Here is an 18,832-nt window from a genome sequence, read left to right as displayed (position 1 = left end):
ACCGGCCCCGGGGCGGAATGCTGCTCCAGACGCTGGTGACGTGCCTCGCCGGGTGCGCCTTCCTCCTGTTACCGGTCAGTGAAAGCTGCGGGCCGGGTAGAGGCTACGGCAAGAGACGATCCCCGAGAAAGCTCGCGCCCCTCGCCTACAAACAATTCAGCCCTAACGTGGCCGAGAAGACTTTAGGAGCCAGCGGGAGGTACGAAGGGAAAATAACCCGGAACTCTGAGCGCTTCAAGGATCTCACCCCCAACTACAACCCCGACATCATCTTCAAGGATGAGGAGAACACAGGTGCAGACCGCATGATGACTCAGGTAACCCTGCCGGCGGCCGTAGTGCCTTTTAGCCTGCATTTTGCCGGAGATTATTTTTTAAGAGCTATTTCAATAGATCTCCAAGTGCACTTTGCCCTGTCTTCAAACGCGTGGACGCTGTTATCTTTTTCCGCATTTCTTGTTGACTCAGGGCTCGTCACTGCAAAAATATCAGTAATTACCAAATAAATGGGGTTCAACTGAATATTTTCTGTATGGTTTTAATTACATTCACCATAAATATGTGTAATAGGCACTATTGGCGCTTTTCAACCGAGAACAATTATCAGATTTACCAAAGATACAGACACATTTAAACCCCTGCTGTTTCACTGGGGATACATTTTGCTTCTTTCAGTAAATCTTCACTTTTCCTTTTTTTTTCTCAAATGAAAACTGTTTCATTAAAGGATTTTCTTGCAGTGCAGCTCTTTGGAAAGATGATGACAAAACTGTTTGTACAGCTCATTCTTGAGTCAGTTGTAGAAGCCCTGCAGCTGTTGACACAGTGGAGTTAGTTTCTGGATTGTGTAGGTGAGCAGTTTGAATCAGAGCTTCTTCTACACATGAACTTTCAGAGGTTCACTGTGGGCAGTACGTGCGTTAAAGAGGGCAACCCCTTCTAAAAATGTCTGGAAAAGCGGTCGCTCTTAATTAAAACACTATGTCCTCTGTTTTACATCATGTTTTTGGTGGAAAAACAGCCAAAAGTCCTATTTGGTTAGAGCCAGGGTCAAGCGTGTACTCATGTTTACCGTTTTCGTTTTTAGCCTGACTGGCCAGAGTTAACAGTCGCCTTTTGGACTGTCAGAAAACTTTACGACACCGTCATTGATGTGGCACTGAGTGGAATTTATTTGACTCCCAATTTCCCCAGGAATAAAGTATTTATATCTGGCTCTGGTGACCGCGGGCTTCCTCCCTGAGCGGCAGTCTTATGTCCACAGACCCACGTGGGGAATGAAAGCGCGCACTACAGTCTGGAGCTGTCACCTCTCTGCGCGCGCTGAAAGAAATACTGGAGCGAGTCACTGCAGCTGGGTTTTTAATGAAAAATGTGCCACAAAGAAGTGCTAAAATGCAAAAGATGAATTAAGCAAACAGGGTGTGTAAGTGTTCGATCTGTCTTTTGTGCAAGTTGGCCTGATTCCAGAGTTTACATTTCCAAAACATCTGATTTGATTGGAAAGGTTTTGATCGTTTGTTGTCTGTAAAATTACCCAATTAAAAGCACGATTTTATCAAAAAAGAAAAGGATTCAATCATCCTACTGAAATGTCAACAAAGAAATGTTCATTCAAGTTTTTGGGTGAAACTCCATCATGAGCTTTTTTTTTTGTGCAGCGCGGAGCCCGAGCCACTGACCTGCACACAATTTATGGGCTCCTGCCGCAGTAGACAGCCTCCTGTTTGTCTTTAACTATTCCGTGTTACTTTTGTTTGTTTTCGCAGCACACATGTGCAGAAATAGCCCACTTCACTTGTGTTGAAGCCTTAATTATGCACATTTCTTTCGCCTCTTTATTTTTTATTCGCCTTTTCCTGGGCGCTTCGTGCCGCATACAGACGCGTCTGTTCAGGGGCGAAACCACACTGTAAAAAGTGTCACTCTGCACATTTAATATGGCCTTTTTTCCTTCCAAAACAAATGGGAAGAAATGCTAGATTATTTTTACTCATGTACAATCAGTTCAGTTTTCACGTATATTACTTTGAGCATAAACATTTATCCAGAAGGCACAAAACGGTTATTGGATTCAGAGCATCCGCAGAACAATTTTTTTTAGAATCGATAGAAAACTTTTTTCAGGATTATCTGGAAAAGCACGACATTTAGAGACCACAGAAGACTACTTCAACTGTTTGGAGGCCGTATTTCTTTTTTTTGCAGCGTAAAGGTTTGCATAGGCGCATGTTGTCAGCCTGTGCGTCCAATGTTTGTGCAGCCAGCGGTTTAGTGCTCAAACCGCCGCTACAGAAACCCCCGTCGATCTGTATACCTTGAAAGGAAAACCAACAAAATGTATCGTCTGATTTATGGAGTCTAGTTCGTTGCTGTGACCGCAGAGAGAAAATATTAGACGTTAAAATTCCCTGTGAACACTGTGAAAAGGCATTTGTGGCCCACGCGCCACGAGCTATTCTTATCACAGCCAACATGGAAAAAGACGTTTATAGCGTTTAATCCCATTTTTCACTGCTGATTGGCTGAGATTCATGAAACGCTTCATCACTGAGACGCTTTCAGAGGCGGCTGGGAAATAACAAGACGTTCTGCAGACCTGCAGACCTGATTTAATGAGACATTAGTGACTGTTGATTTACTTTATTTGGCCTGTCAGTCAAGTGGAATAAAACCAACAATCCTAATTGAGGCATTTATGGAGTGTAAGAGAATCATATTTTGACCTTAAATTGAGCAGAAAATGGAATTTGACCAGATGAGAGCTTCTATTTAGAATCAAATGGTTAAAAATGTAAACCTAAATGCATCATTCCTCAACGTTTCATTTAAGTCAAGCCAGTATAGACTGGGGGCTACAGTGTGATTTATTCACATTGACCATTTTATGCATGAAATAAGTAAATATCCTCCTGCTTTCTAAAGTAAATTAACCGTGGAAGTGTTTTATACCTACATTTACTGGAGACAAATAGAATACTTATCATGCAAAAACCATTTAAAAACCTTTCAAAATATACTCCCTCAATATTAAATGTCCAAACTAGTCTAAGGTCTATAGTGAATTAGGGTCCATTTAGAGTCAGAGAGACCACAGAGAGGGGAGGAGTTAAGGCGGGGATTGAAATCTGTGATTGACTAGTCGCTACGAAGGCGATCTAAATTGTATCATGTGTGCTCAATGAGGCTTTCAGTGGACCCTCTCACCTTCTGTTTACTCACCCTGACCAGACTCCAGGTTTAGAGGGATGCTGAGTGCCCTGTCACCCGACCTCACAGTCTGCCCTCACCACCTCACTCCTCCATCCTTCGCTGACATAGCACGCTTCACTCACCACAGAGAGCAAACAGCGGCATCCACATACAAGGGACTTCTTCATGTTCTCCGATTGGATAAGGGTGAGAGAGGGGTGGGCGTGGCTTAAGTCCCCACCTCATTAAGAAGTTAAAAGGAAAGGTATCTTTGCTCAAGAAGCAATAAAGCCAACTATAAATGTGCACATAAAAAGTAAAAACAGGCATAACATCTCTGACAAGAAAAAAGACTCCGTGATGAAAGTCAGAGGATATTAGAGCTTTAAAATGATGAAGAAACGTTTTAGAGTTTATACCTGCATTGACTGGTGGCAAAAAATGAAACGTTAAATTGTGGATGCAAAGTTTGAAAAGTAAGACTGTGTCTGTTTGCAGCGCTGCAAAGACAAGCTGAACTCTCTGGCCATCTCAGTGATGAACCTGTGGCCCGGGGTCCGGTTGCGAGTGACCGAGGGCTGGGACGAGGACGGGCATCACTCCGAGGAGTCGCTGCACTACGAGGGCCGGGCGGTGGACATCACCACCTCAGACAGAGACAGGAACAAGTACGCCATGCTCGCCCGGCTGGCTGTGGAGGCTGGGTTTGACTGGGTCTACTACGAGTCCAAAGCCCACATCCACTGCAGCGTCAAGTCAGGTGAGAGAGGAAGGAGCAGAGAAAGATGATGTTTGTTTTTTAAAGTTGTCCACCTGTAGACATTCTGTTCTGCAGGTCGCAGGATGGATCAACCTCACGAGTTCACCAACCTCTCGTCAAAAAGATGAATTCTGATTGGACACCTGCTTAGACTCAGCTTTCATGTATTACTAATCTTACTGCCATCATAATAAGAAGCTTTGCAAGATCACAACCGAATTGCAAAGAGTTAAAATCTCATATCATTCCCTCACATGAACATAAGTTAAAATTCAGAAAACACTGAATTCATTTTGTGAATGTTCACAAACTGAAGTCAGCTTTAGACATGAACTGCTACATGCTTCCTTTTCTTTCTAACATTTGATTAACCTCTTTTACTCGTAATCACTATCTTCTTGTCTGCTAACTCCTATTTATTGACACTTTTCTTCTTCTGTCTCAGCTGCCACTCACCCCATGTTTCCCCTGTTAGGTTCACACCATGTTTACATTTTTGCACTAGAAAGCCGTTTTTGCTTCTCTCACAACGAAGCAGACTCACTTGATACAAGAGATTATTTTATAAGAGGAAAAAACATACAATAAAGCCCAGGAGATCTATGTGGAACAAAAGATGCATGACCACAAAACTATACATTAGCTTCACTACTTTAAAAGATGGAAGCACAAGCTGTAGATTAGCGGAGCTCAGTTATCTTGAGTTAACAGACTTTACCTGAAGTTTTACAGAATCTTTTAGCCAGAGGAATTTAATACTGTTAAGAAAAAGGCACAAAGTGGAAGCAGGGATTTTTGCAATGTGGAAATAAGTCTTGCTAATGTCAGCGTCTCATGTGCAGCTCCTCTCGACGGATATAAAACTCTCCTGTTTGAATCTTAAGTGCAAATGACAAGGTCTTCTTTCTCGACGTAAAGTCAAAGGTACTCTTTAAAAACTGAAGGTGAGATGGAAGCTGAAGCTCCAAATGTGCATCTGATCGCAGAGCTTTAAAAACTGTTGCCTGGATGGTTGCAGTTCACATGTTTAGATTCAGGGTTCATTTTGGATGAATTCTGCAGCTAAGACAGACAGTGTTTTAGTTATTTATTCAGACCCTGAATTATTTTTAATGGCAACAACATCTTAGGATCATGGGTATCATGGCTACTGCAGGATGGAAAAGTATGAAAAACATGCTTGAAGCTTCTGGCAGTGTATTTAAAGAAATCAGAAAGTCAGTCAGTGAACATGTTTCTTTGTTGCTGTATGGATTAAAATAAGTCTTCAGTCACAACTTTTGTCATCATCTGATGTGATCGTTGGGTTTTGATTGCACATAAATACCAGCAAGAATGTGCCTTCTCTCTTGTTGTATTAAATCAGAAGCTGTAGTCTGCAAACACTTCTCAGAATAGCACATATTGACAATGAGGTTCAACATATTTAGAATAGTGTGTTTTCATTGTGCAGCAAGCAGGAAAAGTAACACACATGTGCCATTTTAAAATGAACACACAGATGTGCAGAAAGTCACACACTCATGTGAAAAGGGATCAGAATTTAAACACCCACGTTAAACATTTTACACTGAGTGGTAACTGAGATTTTCCTTTTCTTTTCCCCCTTTCTTTCTCCTTTATTCTTCCTTTCCCTCCTTTTCCCTCTCTCCTTCCCTCCCAGATCGGGTTGCGAGGGCCCAGTCCTTGACTTGATCAGAAGGGCAACCAATCAAGTTGGTATTTTTTTTCTTCATGTGTTTGATTTCTCCTTTTGTTTTCTCTTGTTTTCCCCTCAAAAAGTAGTCCTCTAAAATGAAATGAAATTGTTCCCTGGGTAAGGTAAATCTGTCCAACTGAGGAAAGACAAAACAAAATCACCAGAAGTACTTTCAAAAGGCTGTTACATATTAAACAGGTTAGTCTGTAATCAGCCAGAAACGTGACCACTAGGGGGAAGCAAAGTAGCAGGATCCTGTCGGTCAGGGGTCACCAACTAAGGGCCTGTTTTTAGTTGAAAGATACTGTGGGGGCCAGACTTTAAAATTTGCTTTAAAATAAACTGACTGCTGTCAAGCCCGATTTGAAGGCGTTGGTGTCGGAGGAGAAATGTGACTTCTGCCGTCGACCTCATGAGAGTGTTTTAGACCTGTGATTTTATTTGTGTTTACTGTTTAATCATCGGAGGTTTTTAATATTCTGGGGGCTGGATGGGAAGTTCTGAATTTGAATTGAACCCTTTTGATACCATCACATTGCTCCGTCCAGTCTGCATCTTTTAACGTTTTTAAATGCCCTGAAGTTGACCTGCAGTCATGTGACCCTCTGCGTTTGTCAGATGATTAACCTGCTGGCTGATTTTCCTTCTCTGCTCCTTCCTCCTTCAGGTGACTTATCTTATCACCTGGCCTTGGCTTTTCTCAACCTCCCCAAATATTTATCCTCAGATAGCCTTGAGACGTTCCTCAGGTGTCACTTTCAAGTGCACAATGCTTTTTTCTCAAGCACACACACACACGCACATACACACACACACGCGCGCGCACACACACACACACATATGTTCTTGTACCGTTATGGTGAGTTAGGATAAAATAGTCAATATTTGGCTGAAGGGATTGAAAGGATTTATTTTCTGAGTTACCTCTTTTCGTATTGAACTCATTCCTCATTTTCAGTAAGCAAAGACTGACTGGGGTGATGATGGTGACCAGTCAGAAATAAGTTCCCACATCAGCACAGACCCATGAAAGTAAACTGAATAATGAATCGGCTTACTTCGAAAATCAGAAAAATAAAGTTAAACAAAAAGTTAAAATTAAGATTTCTTACGGTTGAAATATTTCTTTCTACAGATCATTCAGTGGCGGCGAAGTCTGGAGGTTGTTTCCCCGGCGAGTCCTTGGTCACATTGGAGGGTGGTGGTCACAAGTCCATGAGCGACCTGCACCCCGGTGAGCGAGTCCTGGCATTGGCAGGCAGTGGGGGGGAGCTTGCATTCAGTGAAGTCCTGGCCTTCCTGGACCGTGACCCTGGGACATGGAAGCTCTTCTACACCCTGCAGACAGCATCCAGTGCCCACCTCTCACTTACCGCTGCACACCTGCTGTATGTGACCGAGGGTAACTGCTCTGAGGGGGCGGAGCCAGCCAAAGAAGCAGTCAGGACTATGTATGCCAGCGACGTCCGGCCCGGACAGTGTGTGCTGGTGTCTGAGGGTGAAGTGGGAAAGGGACGTCTATCTCAGATCACCCAGGTCAGCGTGAGAGGGGGAAGGGGGGCGTTTGCACCACTGACCCAGCAGGGGACACTGGTGGTGGACGGAGTGGTGGTGTCCTGCTACGCCGTGCTGGATCAGCACTCTCTTGCTCACTGGGCCTTCTCCCCTCTCCGCCTGATCCACAGCTGGACTGGATCCAAGGGGAGCCACAAGGACGGGGTCCACTGGTACGCCCGGATTTTACACTGGCTGGGCAGAAAGCTGCTCGGCTCAGGACGGCTTCACCCGCTGGGCGTGGCTCAGGGCGACAGGTGAGGGCGGGAAACATGGAACACAGAATGACATTCTAATTTAAACAAAACCTTGTCCCTGGTTTTATACCTGGGTGGACTCCAAACATCAGCCTGCACAGCTGCACACGCAGGAGCATGATGAACTTTCTGAAGACACTTTATGGCTCCTGCCGAGGCATGATGGGAGTTTTTTTCTGCAGGACAAATAGGGGAAAAGAAGAAGCTGTGAAATGATAGGAACGCATTCTCACAAAACTCAAACTTTGAAACAATAATCCCATAAAAGTTACTTCAATCACCTGTGGAAGCACAACATCAAATTAAATTTACTTTATGACACTATAAGGTCAAGGTTACAGCATAGTTAAAAAAAAGAAGGGCAAGTTATGAGGTTATTTTCCTGAACCTTAAGGGTCCTTAAATGTCCTCTGAGGAAACCTTATTCCTTACAGAGAGACCATGAAAGATCCCAATGAAACAATACATATATTGACTTATTCATTTCCAATAACTCTATGCTAAACCTTGGATCAGTTGTGCTAAGCCTTTTAAGAACCAAAGGGACTAACCTGTGCTGGAATAAGCTCATTAATTCAGGGTGATGGGTGAGGTTGTGGAGTGTTAAGGTAAAATTTAAGGGATGTAGTTTCATAGTGAAGTCCAAAGGGATGCCAAGCTCTTTGTTGTAACAGCTGTAACAGAGAATGATAGAGTGTATTTAAGTGTTATTTGTTTACAGAAATCCATTTGTTTTTATTATGGGAGAAGAGATATTGAAAAAAAGATTTATTTTTTAAATTAAATTATACAGAAACCAGTTGTTTGTTGTGTCATTTGTTGTAGTGTTTGGTGGTGAAGGTGTGGATGACCTACTGGCACGTGATCGCACTGACTACCGGCTTCCTTTTCAAGCCAAAGGTGCACCGTGCGTGTGCGCGCGCGTGTCCACATTGGGACTGATTTAGCCCTCACAATATTTGACAGGAAAGCGCACTGTGCGCATAAATAAATCCGTGCGTAAAGGCGGCAGCACACCAGTTGCATGAATGCAACAGATGTCGGCTAATAATAACGACCTGCTGCGCCTTTAAGAGGCTAACTGAGAAGGAAACCTAATATCTCTCCACATCCAGCTCAAGTCTTCATCAATTAACTGTGAGAGCGACGATATCTGAACAGTCCTCTTGCTCTCTGAACCAAATTCCACCTTGTAACTGTTTTTATTTGTGTGTTCGATTGTTTTGCTACACATTACCCGGATTAAATTACGCATTGCACCTTTAAGAAGCTGTCACCGGGATTAGAGTTACGCACAGTGAGCTGGTCTCCCCCCGGAGGGGTTTTACGCACTGCTGAAGGGTCTCCTTCATCGACATATCTCCCTCGATCTTCCTCTTCTTCTTCGCTGGTCCTGACACCGCCGGGGAGCCTCCACGCCGCGCGACATGGCCGAGCCAGGGAAAGGGGTCACCGCCGGGAAACTGGCCATCAACGTCCAGAAGAGGCTGACCAGAGCGCAGGAGAAGGTAAACTTTTCCCTCAGCTTATCAGAGGCTCACATGGCAGCGGGACACTCTGTCCTCCAGTCTCTGTGAGACCACATCCTTCAACTTTTGGGCGTCAAACTCTCCTCATGAGTGCGATAAAAAGCGTCATTTAAGGTGTGTTTCAATCAGAGAGTTGTTCTTTATCAGGGAACTATCAAGGGAGTCTGATGGGTTAAGGAACCCATATCTGATCTACAAATGAGGGGTCACCCTCTGTGACATTTAACACAACAAAACCGAAGTGTGTCATTTTTACATTAACAATTAGATGTATTTCGCTCTTCAAATGAAGACAGACACTTATTAACAGATGAAAGAATAGTCCTAAATACTTGATTTCATTTTTGTCCAACTTAAGGGGAATAACTGAGTTTCAAATAATGATGTTCTGTGCAGGCATTCCAACACACAGATCTTAGGTTTTTAAGGGATTCTTGTTACTTAATACTTAATTAATTAATGTTTCAACTGCACACTGTTGAAGTTTCCCATGCAGGAGACTAAAGCTTCAACAAGCTGCAGGTCTGCAGCTGAGGAACAGACATGTGAAATTAAAATCAGTTATGATACTACTATTGTCAGCTGTGCATAACACCTTTTGTGCGATATTACAAGAATATAATTCTGATAATTCATTGAGTTAAAGCAAAAGTCTTGCAGAATAACTTCTTTGAAAGTTTTAAAATGGACAAGCAAATTATTAATGAAATGCAGCTACAAATAATACACCGACTGCTTTGAAACTCCAAAGTAAGAAACAGAAATAAGAAACTTAATCTGTGATAAATTGTCTTAAATTTAAGGTATCATTCAAATGAATTTTGACTTCACATTTTTTCACACTGTCAATTACTACAACATGTACTGAATCGTGGTCGATAGGAGGAGCTCTTAAAGTGACAGAATGAAACCTGATCAACAGTAGATGTTCAGCGTGCTGTCTGTGAGTTATTATTGTCTGTCCTAATCACTCCTGTTGCCTAAGCCTGCTGAGGTTTTACCCTCTAATCACCTCAGTAACACACAGGCAGTGCTGTCAGTCAGTCACATACTTACTCTTCTGCGTTTCTTGGACTTCATGGGTTCCGTTTCTGCTTTTTGTGTTTTAATCTAAAACCCTTCAATAAGACAAACTGTGACCTTATCTTCCTCCACGCCCTAAAGGGAGGATCTGCTCGGTCCTCAAAACAGCTGCACCTTTAACTGCATGGTCCTTATTGTAAAGACATGCTTGTCTGCGATTCAATACTTACACTGTACTTGCATTTTCTAACAAACCCAGTGAGTTTTGGGATTAGTTTCTAACATGGGAGTAATGCGTATTCCTTTTTTTGAGCTTGGGTGAGAAGTTTGATATCATGCTCATGTCTGTTAGTTCACACATGGGTCTACACGTTGTATAGGCCTGCTGCTGTGATGAGTTTAATTGGTCTGCAGAGATGTTCTGTCACAAGTAAAAGTGCAATCACACTTATAAGGTACAAAAACTGTTTGCATCTGAAAGCACTAAGCTACTTAAGGAAAATACTGATTGTGCAGTATTCCCGCTGCTTCCAGCCATCATGCTAAGCTAAGCTAACTGCACCTCGCATCCAGTAACACATAGTCCACTCCTAGGTGCGGCGTCCTCCTGCTGTCGTTTCTCCATTTAGACCCAATACATCATTTCAGCAGCTCAGGATGAACTTTAAATAGAAGCTGCTGAATGACACAGCATACGTGTCCCAAAATCCTCCTGTTCTAATGTGAGAGCTCGTTTATGTGCAGGTTTGTCTTCAACATGGAGGAAAACTTGCCATTGAGTTCATTATGTGGAGTTCTGTTAACTAAATACAACATGCATCGTCTGGAATTCCCAAAAACAGACACAATACAACCTAATTTTGTCACGTTTTCTGTCGACTTGCAGATTTAAATTCATGAACTGCTGACGTTTGGAGTGAACAGCAGCTTTCGTAATTTAAGTTTCTCCCATTCCAGGAAAAAAAACCTAAAATCTGCAAAACTTCATGGCGCAGAGAACAAAGCTTCATTTTCTGCACCTTAATAAATATGTCTTTAACCTTCACAATATCAAAGAGATTAAATGCATTGATGCATCAATCAATAGAATCCATTCAATGAATACGACTACATTTTTAAATATGTTCACCACAAAGAAACAACCAATATTTAGGCCTGAATCCAAACCTTTCTTTCTGAAATAGAATCATTAATCCACTCCTGTGTTTTCAGGGCAGGGCATCAAAGAATGTATTCAAATGTATTGGAGCAAAAAAGGAAAACACAGTAAGAATTCTGCATTTTCAGACTGCAGGTCAAGGAACTGTTGGAACTTCATTACTAATTCCACACCACAGGAGCTTTGAACTGGAGGTGTTTTCAGACCAAACAGTTCTGGGGATTTTTTGAGGAGGAACGATCCACTTGAGAACTACACATCACGGGGACTCTGTCTGCATTCACACCACCGTGGTAGCTACTCAGAAGCAGAGGTAGAGGCACCTTTGTAGCTCCTGCTCCAGAGTAGGTACCACTGCAGTGTGAACGGAGACAGAATAAAAGTCCCCATGGTGTCTCAGTCTCTCCCCTCGCAGTTTTTAGGGACACATTTACCCGAAAGACATTCAAATACGTGCAGAGAACTCGATATTGTTCTGTTTCAATTAACCCGAAAAGTTACACAGTTAGTTCTGCGTGAACTCTGACCTAAAAAAACGTAATAAACAAGGATAAATCAGCTTGCAGAAACTGACCTTAAATGTAAAATTATAGGTGTCTGACAGAGTTTCAGATGAGACTGAGCTCTTGGTTGGAGCTCCGGGTGTAAAGAGGAAGGTCAGAGTATCATCTTCCCTCTGAAGGCCGGCCGAGGTGGAGGAGGGGAGAGTCAGCTTCAGCTGTCTGCTGGCACACTGCCCTCCACCCTCCGCTTCATCCTGCTTGCTTTATGTTTGCCTCTGCTGTGTATCTCCTCTCCTGAGAGGAAACAGACAGAGGCTGATGAAGACTTGTGTTCAGACTTTCCACTATCACACATTCTACCTGCTGAGTTTAATCTACTCTATATTTACACAGATATGTCCATTTTACACAAACGGAACACATTTGAGGCTCTGTGTCGTAGAACTTTATCATTTATGTGCAACCAGTATGAATCTGGTTCAGAGCAGCTCACAGAATCATCCAGACCTTCTCCTGGAAATCATCCTATTCATCAAAGTGATGTAATGTCAGCCGCTCTTGATGAACTGGTCAGCTGTGCTGCAGAGCATGCTGGTAAAATTCCCCTTATTGGAATCCGGATGAGTGTGGTGACGAAGGAGGGGGGAGGAGGTGCCTTTTAGGGAGCAGCAGGAGACCCGGTGTAGTGCTGAGAGTCAAAGAGGCAAGACCCCATGACACAGACCTCCCCCCACCTCCCCAAATACACCTCTTACATCCTTCCCCTCTCCCTCAAAACATGAATGACACATGACCTGCAGAAACTCTACTGCAAACTGCCCCAAAGTAACGGGGGGGGGATTTCAATACAGTTCAATTCAGAGTTTGAATAAGTCAACACAAACTGTAGCATATAAGGAAACATTATAGCACACATTTCAATTACTTTCTATGAACAGTAATGTGGATCCAAACTTCACAAACCTCGAAGTTGCTCTGCTTGGCCTGCACACCTGTCCCCCACCTCCCTTCCTCCCAGGATGCCTCACTGCTGTGGGTGGGGCTCAGATGTGTAGAGGAGTGGATCTATCAATAACTCCTGTGGGCCTTCTCCTCGTCCCTCTTAATACCACACAACCCTCCTGTGTGTTTGTAACAGGGGTATTTTTGGGGGGTGAAATTGAACACCGACGGCTTGGAGAGATGTCAGTGAACACACACGAACACACACACACACACACACACACACACACACACACACACACACACACACACACACACACACACACACACACACACACACACACACACACACACACACACACACACACACACACACACACACACACACACACACACACACACACACACACACACACACACACACACACACACACACACACACACCTAAGTAATTCCCATTCTGAGTTTACTGTAAAAGACGTTTTCTTTCCCCGCATTAACACATTCATGAGTGCAGCATGGTAACTTGATCTTTCCAGACTTTTCGAGAATCCCCTGAATGCATCATGAGACATTTGAGTGCTTCACAATGAACCACACACACTGAGGGCTGTAAAAGATACACCAGGTGTGTCGTCCAAATATAGATCTGGACTTTAATAGAACAAATGTTCAATGATATATCCTTCAGAAACAGATTTCAATAATCCACCTGAACATGAATAATAATGATGGTGACGAAGTATGAAGATCAACTTTTTATTAACAAATTAGACCAATGCGTTTTGGCTTGATGCCTTCATCAGGGTCATCCCGACTCCTGCTGCATGTTTTAGCCAGGACACTCTTGTAAAGGACATTTTTAAATAACGATTCATATATTAATTAATATATTTGAAGGTTTGCTAAAAATGTTGCAATCAGTTTCTTCTTCTCTGCAGGCAGCTTCCTGTTACATAGTCATCCTTTACACCTTTGTTTGCATACATATGGATCTATATTGTATTTTTCTATGATCATCACTGAGGAAAAACTTAAACTGGAATAGAAAATGTAATAAAAGCAGTTGAGCATGTAATCGCTGTACTTCTGTATTCTTTGAGCTTTTTGCATGAATGAATTCATTCTGTCTGTCCAGGTGTATCACATGCATCTCTGCAGGATATTAAATGATCAACTTTAACTTGCAGTATTTCCCCTGAGAGCTATAATCAGATATTGAGACACTTCGGTGAATAAAAATAGGCTCCGAGGTGTGTGCGTGGATTCTTAGTGAGCAGGTGTGTGTGGGTGTGTGTTGCAGCTTTGGGGAAGTCCCGTTGTTGTGTTGCTCGTGGTTTGTGTATCTGTCACGGGATTATGGCGGCAGGTGGTGCTGATGGTGTCGGAGCTCACAGTAGATCAGATTAGCTGTGACCTTGTTGCAACTAACAAAACAAAACAAACGCCCTCTTTTGTCTAAACACCAAGAAAACCACACGAACAGATCAAATATTCATAAACTCAAAGCTTCATGCGAGAATCCTGATTAAAATGTTCAACAGTCGCCAATATATGAATCATTTTTATTCAATATTGCTTCGTCTGGCACTACGGAGACCAATTGATCAATCTTGATTTTCACACAAACACACACACACATGCACACACACACAGCTGGTGTGAGCGTAGACATGGTGGAGACACATGGCTTTGACAGCCAGCTTGAAATAGACGGAAACATGCCTCCACTTTTAGATGTGAATAGAGCACCAGGAATGAATACAGGCACAGATCAATATGTTGATTAATTGATGGATAATTTGCACATGTCATCTCCTCTGCAGGTGTTGCAGAAGCTCGGGAAAGCGGATGAGACCCGGGACACTGTGTTTGAGGAGATGGTGGCAAACTTCAACAAGCAGATGGTCAGAATCATTTTCTGCTGTTTTTTTTAATGAATTTATTCCTCAAAGAAACTGAAGAACTCAGAAAACAGGGAAGAGAGCTTGCTTTATTTTCCAGTTCAAACTACATGTTGTGTTGTCTCTCTCAGACTGAAGGCACCAAACTGCAGAAGGACCTAAAATCGTACCTGGTGGCAGTGAAAAGTGAGTTTTTCTGTAACATGAAGTACAGCAGCCCCCACAGTAATTGCAGATTTTTGTAAGTTGAATTGCTGTCACTGTAAGACAAAGGGGCCCGACAGAGAGGCATGCATTTATATGTTACCCTCTAAAGTTCTGTTTGTCTGCTTTCAGCGATGCACGATGCATCTCGGCGGCTGCAGGACTGTTTGGCCGACATGTACGAGCCTGAATGGTTTGGAAAGGAGGAGATTGACGCGCTGACAGAGGTGACACCAGCAAACTGATGAGAAGACCCTCCTTGTTTCCATCTAACAAATGTTCTTGCTTTCTGCTTCCACCTGCATCAGAGACTCTCTAGTCACTACTAACAAGAATCCTTTCCCCCCTCTTTCTCTGCCTGCTAACACTTTGTCTTCTTCCTAACTGCATGCGTCTCTTCTTCCATCCTGAAGGAGATGATAGAGAAGGAGATGGACAATAACTTAGAGGTAAAACGCAGACAGAATCCAGATCAGTGTCAGGCCCACCTAACTTAACACAAAAAAACGCATCATCATATCAGCCACACTGAAGGGAATACATGTTTTAGAAAGCGAGTATTACATCTTGTGTTGATGGTTCCCAGTTTGGTTCTGTGGGGCAATCACTGGTTCAGCTCTGCAACAGAGGAAGTAGTGTTTTGTTTTAGATCTGAACTAACAGAAACGTAAAATCAGAACATTTTCACAGCCTCCAGAAAGGATGGCAGTATAAAAACACAAATCTGCAGCAGGAGTGATACAGAGTCTTTTGATTTCAGTGCAACACAAACCATGTTCTGTGTATGTTTCAGGACACAGACACTCTGTGGTTGGACTACCACCAGAGCCTCACCGACAAATCTGTGGCCTGCATGGACACGTACCTGGCCCAGTTTCCTGATATCAAGGTGTGTTTCTGGTTCTTCCGCTAACAGAGGAAGTCAAGAGGAAACACAACAACATTGTTTTTCTGTGATGTCCTGTGCTGCAGGCTCGCATAGCGAAGAGGGACAGGAAGATGGTGGATTTCGACAGTGCCCGGCATCACTTCAGCTCCTTACAGAAAGGAAAGAAGAAGGACGAGGCCAAGATCGCTAAGGTAAACACTGACTGACTGTGTGTGTGTGTGTGTGTGTGTGTGTGTGTGTGTGTGTGTGTGTGTGCACGGTTAAGAAGATTACTGAACTACTGTTTAAGCATGCTTGGCTGCTTATGCAAAAATCAAAGGATGCATTTTTGTTTTAAGGTGGTTTAAGATGTTTGTTGAATTACTGTAATGTTTCAACTGATTGATAACTGACAGTTAAGTTCATTAAAACTGATTGGTTCCTTGTTTAACAAATGCTAATTAACATGTTTGGGTTTGTCTTGAATCGTTCTTGTTTGCTTTTCTTCTTTCTGTCTCTCTCCTGTTTCTGGCGTCTCTCTCTCTCCCTCCCTCTCTCTCCCTCCTCCTCCTCCTCTTGCTCTCTCCTGCATGCTGTGTGCGGTTAGCCAGCAGCTCTGTTGGAGATGGCGGCTCCCAGCTGGGCTCAGGGTTTGATATCAGCCCACCAGGTGGCTCAGACTAACCTCTCCTTCAACCAGGTGACACTCTGGTTCATCACTGACTCCCCCCTCCTCACCTCCAACCTGTGATCTGATCCACAATCCAAACCTCAGATTTTTTGCATATATGTGTCACAGCTATTTGACAGAATCCCCGTCAATTCACTTCTTATCTGCAGTTGTCATTTAAATGCTTCTCACGTCTGTAGCTATGAAACCCTGACCTGTGTTTGTTTGCATGAACGAGTGCTTCTGAAAAATTGTAATTGAAGAGTTTATATTGCAGTGTGCAGATACATCATGAATCTGTTTGTATATCTTTGCGCGTGTGCAGGCTGAGGAGGAGCTGGGCCGGGCTCAGAGGATTTTCGAGGAGCTGAACGTTGAGTTACAAGACGAGCTTCCATCACTGTGGGACAAGTAAGTTTATTTTTATTCAAATCTTTAAAGATGACTCGGTCCAAATGCTTAAAAATGTTGTGTTGTCTGTGGTGTGTGCAGTCGTGTTGGCGTCTATGTTAACACATTCCAGAGTCTGGCAGGTCATCAGGAGAAGTTCCACAGAGAGATGGGAAAGGTGAGAGGGTGACATCATAGTGATCAGATGATGTATTGATCAGTCAGAGAAGTTGATCTGCTCCGTGTGTCTCCTCAGCTCAGCCAAAACCTGAACGACATCATGACCAAACTGGAAGAGCAGCGGCAGGTCAAGTGAGTGGCCGTAGTTTAACATTTATATTACATCATGTCGAATAATTGAGAGCAATGACCCTCACACCGCCCCCTACTGCAGAAAAGATGGCACTGCAGCAGAAAAGAAAGGAGATAATGCCAAGAGGTAAAGAATCTGCTGCATGCTGACTCTGCATGCAAAAGCCTGTTTATCTAAAAAAAAAAACAGCTCATTGTTTGTTTGTTTTCCAAAAATCATCTTGCAGAAGACGGTATGATTATGTTAAACAATAGTGTGATGGAGAACTTTGCATTGTTTGAAAGAATCCAAATGTTTTCTTTATTTTGATCTAACAGTAACATCCACCACCTGCATGCTCTGCTCAAAATGTCAGCTTTGTTTCACTGTTGGTTTAAAGCATTTTGTTGCCCTCTTGTGGAGGAAGCGCAGAAGTGCAAGAATCAGTAAATCTGTCTTTCCTATTTCCTCCTTTTCTCTGACGTCTAACTTCTTCTCTGAGCCTGCCACACATTTATTCCCAATGTCATGACCATACCTGATCTGTCTTTTCTTTGTTTGTGTTTTTTCCTTCTCTCAGTGAGGAAGCAAACCACAGCGAGTCAGCCAGCTCAGCACCGAAGGTAAAAACAATCAGAAACATTGATTATTGATTTAAAATACGACAAAAGTATTTAACAGTTTATGAAGGTGACGAGGAATATCTTCATTGAACAAAGAAGCCAAAAGAAGACGAGATCAGAAAACTCACTTTTGGACGTCACAAACACGAGTGTTACATCCAAGTTATGGTTAAAACATGTGATCAATACTTTCAGGTCTTCCACCATGAAACCAAATAACGTTACAAATCATGTTGTGTCGACTAATCTCTTCTGCATCTTCCTGCATGCTGGCACGCATGTTTGATTTTTTTTGCTTGAAATTTAACCCTGCTGGTGGTGAAGAGGTCCGGTCCTCCTCCTAGTCGGCCTCCACCCAGACTCACACCGTCCCCGGACCAGAGACAGCAGCATGCCGACCAGTCCGAGGACGAGACTGAGAACGAGGCCGAGGCCGCAGTGCCTGATGCTAACACCGACTACACTTCCACGACGACACAGCAGGTCAGAGCGCTACTGGCTGGTTTGAACAGAGTCAAACACAGAATCAAATCACAGTAGTTATAAAAGCACACACAAAGGGGAATTATTGAACATGTTCTGTGTCTCTGAGTTAGTGGACGTATGTAGAAGTCAAACAGGCGAGGCCCATGAGCAAGGCATCTCTTATCTCTTCAAATCTGACTTACACGTCAGGACTGCATTTTCTTATTTAAGATGCAGTTGTTCACAAATCTTGAAGCTCCACTGTGATGAATGTCCACAGCAATATTTCCCCAGATATTAAACCCTCCTAACCTGAGTGTATGAACGTGTGTGTGTGTGTGTGTGTGTGTGTGTGTGTGTGTGTGTGTGTGTGTGTGTGTGTGTGTGTGTGTGTGTGTGAGGCAGAGTGAGCCCTGTTCAGGGGTGAACCTGCTGGATTGGGATGTGGAGGTTTTACAGCCCATCACATGTCCAGCTCCCAAGGTGGGTGCTGGGTTTGAAAAGCCGTGTTTACACACAAAAACCCCAAATCAATTACAATAATTGATCATTTATTATATATATTTTTCCAGCTCAAAAGAGCTTTACCTCTTAAGCTTACCTCTTTACCTCTAGAGAGTGTCTTTAAAAACCCTTGAATCTTCACATTGAAGATTTGGGGTTGATTTTTTTCCCCCAAAGAAAGGTAGACAGTTACACTTTCACACTTTAAATGTTGATGGAATCAAATGGTTTTGCCATTTAAACTGCATGTAAACACACACAAGCCTTTTAATGACCCTCCAGTTTTGTTCACGC

The 18,832-nt window shown here is 43.1% G+C and overlaps 2 protein-coding genes and 2 long non-coding RNA genes across 6 annotated transcripts in view; 2 read left to right on the top strand and 2 right to left on the bottom strand.

The window, feature by feature from the left end:
- Positions 1-17: 17 nt before the first annotated feature.
- Positions 18-8,261, top strand: LOC306819047 (indian hedgehog B protein-like; the record flags this gene model as incomplete). The annotated part of the gene is made up of 3 exons (XM_079336811.1): positions 18-317; positions 3,691-3,952; positions 6,787-8,261. The coding sequence occupies 3 exons, from the start codon at positions 18-20 to the stop codon at positions 7,464-7,466; spliced, it is 1,242 nt and encodes a 413-aa protein (XP_079192937.1). The 3' UTR covers positions 7,467-8,261.
- LOC306819051 lies at positions 8,014-12,759 on the bottom strand. Its single transcript, XR_013778479.1, has 3 exons — positions 12,640-12,759; positions 11,748-11,970; positions 8,014-8,136 (listed from the first exon to the last, which is right to left on the bottom strand). It is a non-coding gene; the product is annotated as an uncharacterized lncRNA (long non-coding RNA).
- Positions 8,314-18,832, top strand: part of bin1b (bridging integrator 1b) — a 13,413-nt gene continuing 2,894 nt past the window's right edge. The window contains exons 1-13 of one of the 2 annotated variants that reach the window (XM_079336812.1): positions 8,314-8,970; positions 14,445-14,525; positions 14,654-14,708; positions 14,859-14,953; positions 15,140-15,175; positions 15,520-15,615; positions 15,699-15,806; positions 16,202-16,294; positions 16,590-16,675; positions 16,757-16,832; positions 16,911-16,966; positions 17,049-17,093; positions 17,527-17,569. In XM_079336812.1, the coding sequence (XP_079192938.1) occupies positions 8,890-8,970; positions 14,445-14,525; positions 14,654-14,708; positions 14,859-14,953; positions 15,140-15,175; positions 15,520-15,615; positions 15,699-15,806; positions 16,202-16,294; positions 16,590-16,675; positions 16,757-16,832; positions 16,911-16,966; positions 17,049-17,093; positions 17,527-17,569 (951 nt within the window). In that variant the 5' untranslated portion in view covers positions 8,314-8,889. The remainder of the gene's footprint in view (positions 8,971-14,444; positions 14,526-14,653; positions 14,709-14,858; positions 14,954-15,139; positions 15,176-15,519; positions 15,616-15,698; positions 15,807-16,201; positions 16,295-16,589; positions 16,676-16,756; positions 16,833-16,910; positions 16,967-17,048; positions 17,094-17,526; positions 17,570-18,832) is intronic. The other variant, XM_079336813.1, reaches the window with a different exon arrangement.
- LOC306819052 overlaps positions 14,973-18,832 on the bottom strand; it is a 17,540-nt gene continuing 13,680 nt past the window's right edge. Inside the window, exons 1-3 of one of the 2 annotated variants that reach the window (XR_013778481.1) lie at positions 15,592-15,675; positions 15,291-15,344; positions 14,973-15,133 (exon numbers count right to left, since the gene is read on the bottom strand). This is a non-coding gene — a long non-coding RNA (uncharacterized lncRNA). Of the gene's footprint in view, positions 15,134-15,290; positions 15,345-15,591; positions 15,676-18,832 lie in introns of those variants that run through there. The other variant, XR_013778480.1, reaches the window with a different exon arrangement.

The sequence above is a fragment of the Symphodus melops genome (genome assembly GCF_947650265.1).
Source record: "Symphodus melops genome assembly, chromosome: 23".
NCBI lineage: Eukaryota > Metazoa > Chordata > Actinopteri > Labriformes > Labridae > Symphodus > Symphodus melops.
Note: the sequence above shows the minus strand (reverse complement) of the source record. Positions and strands in the feature narration are given on the sequence as shown.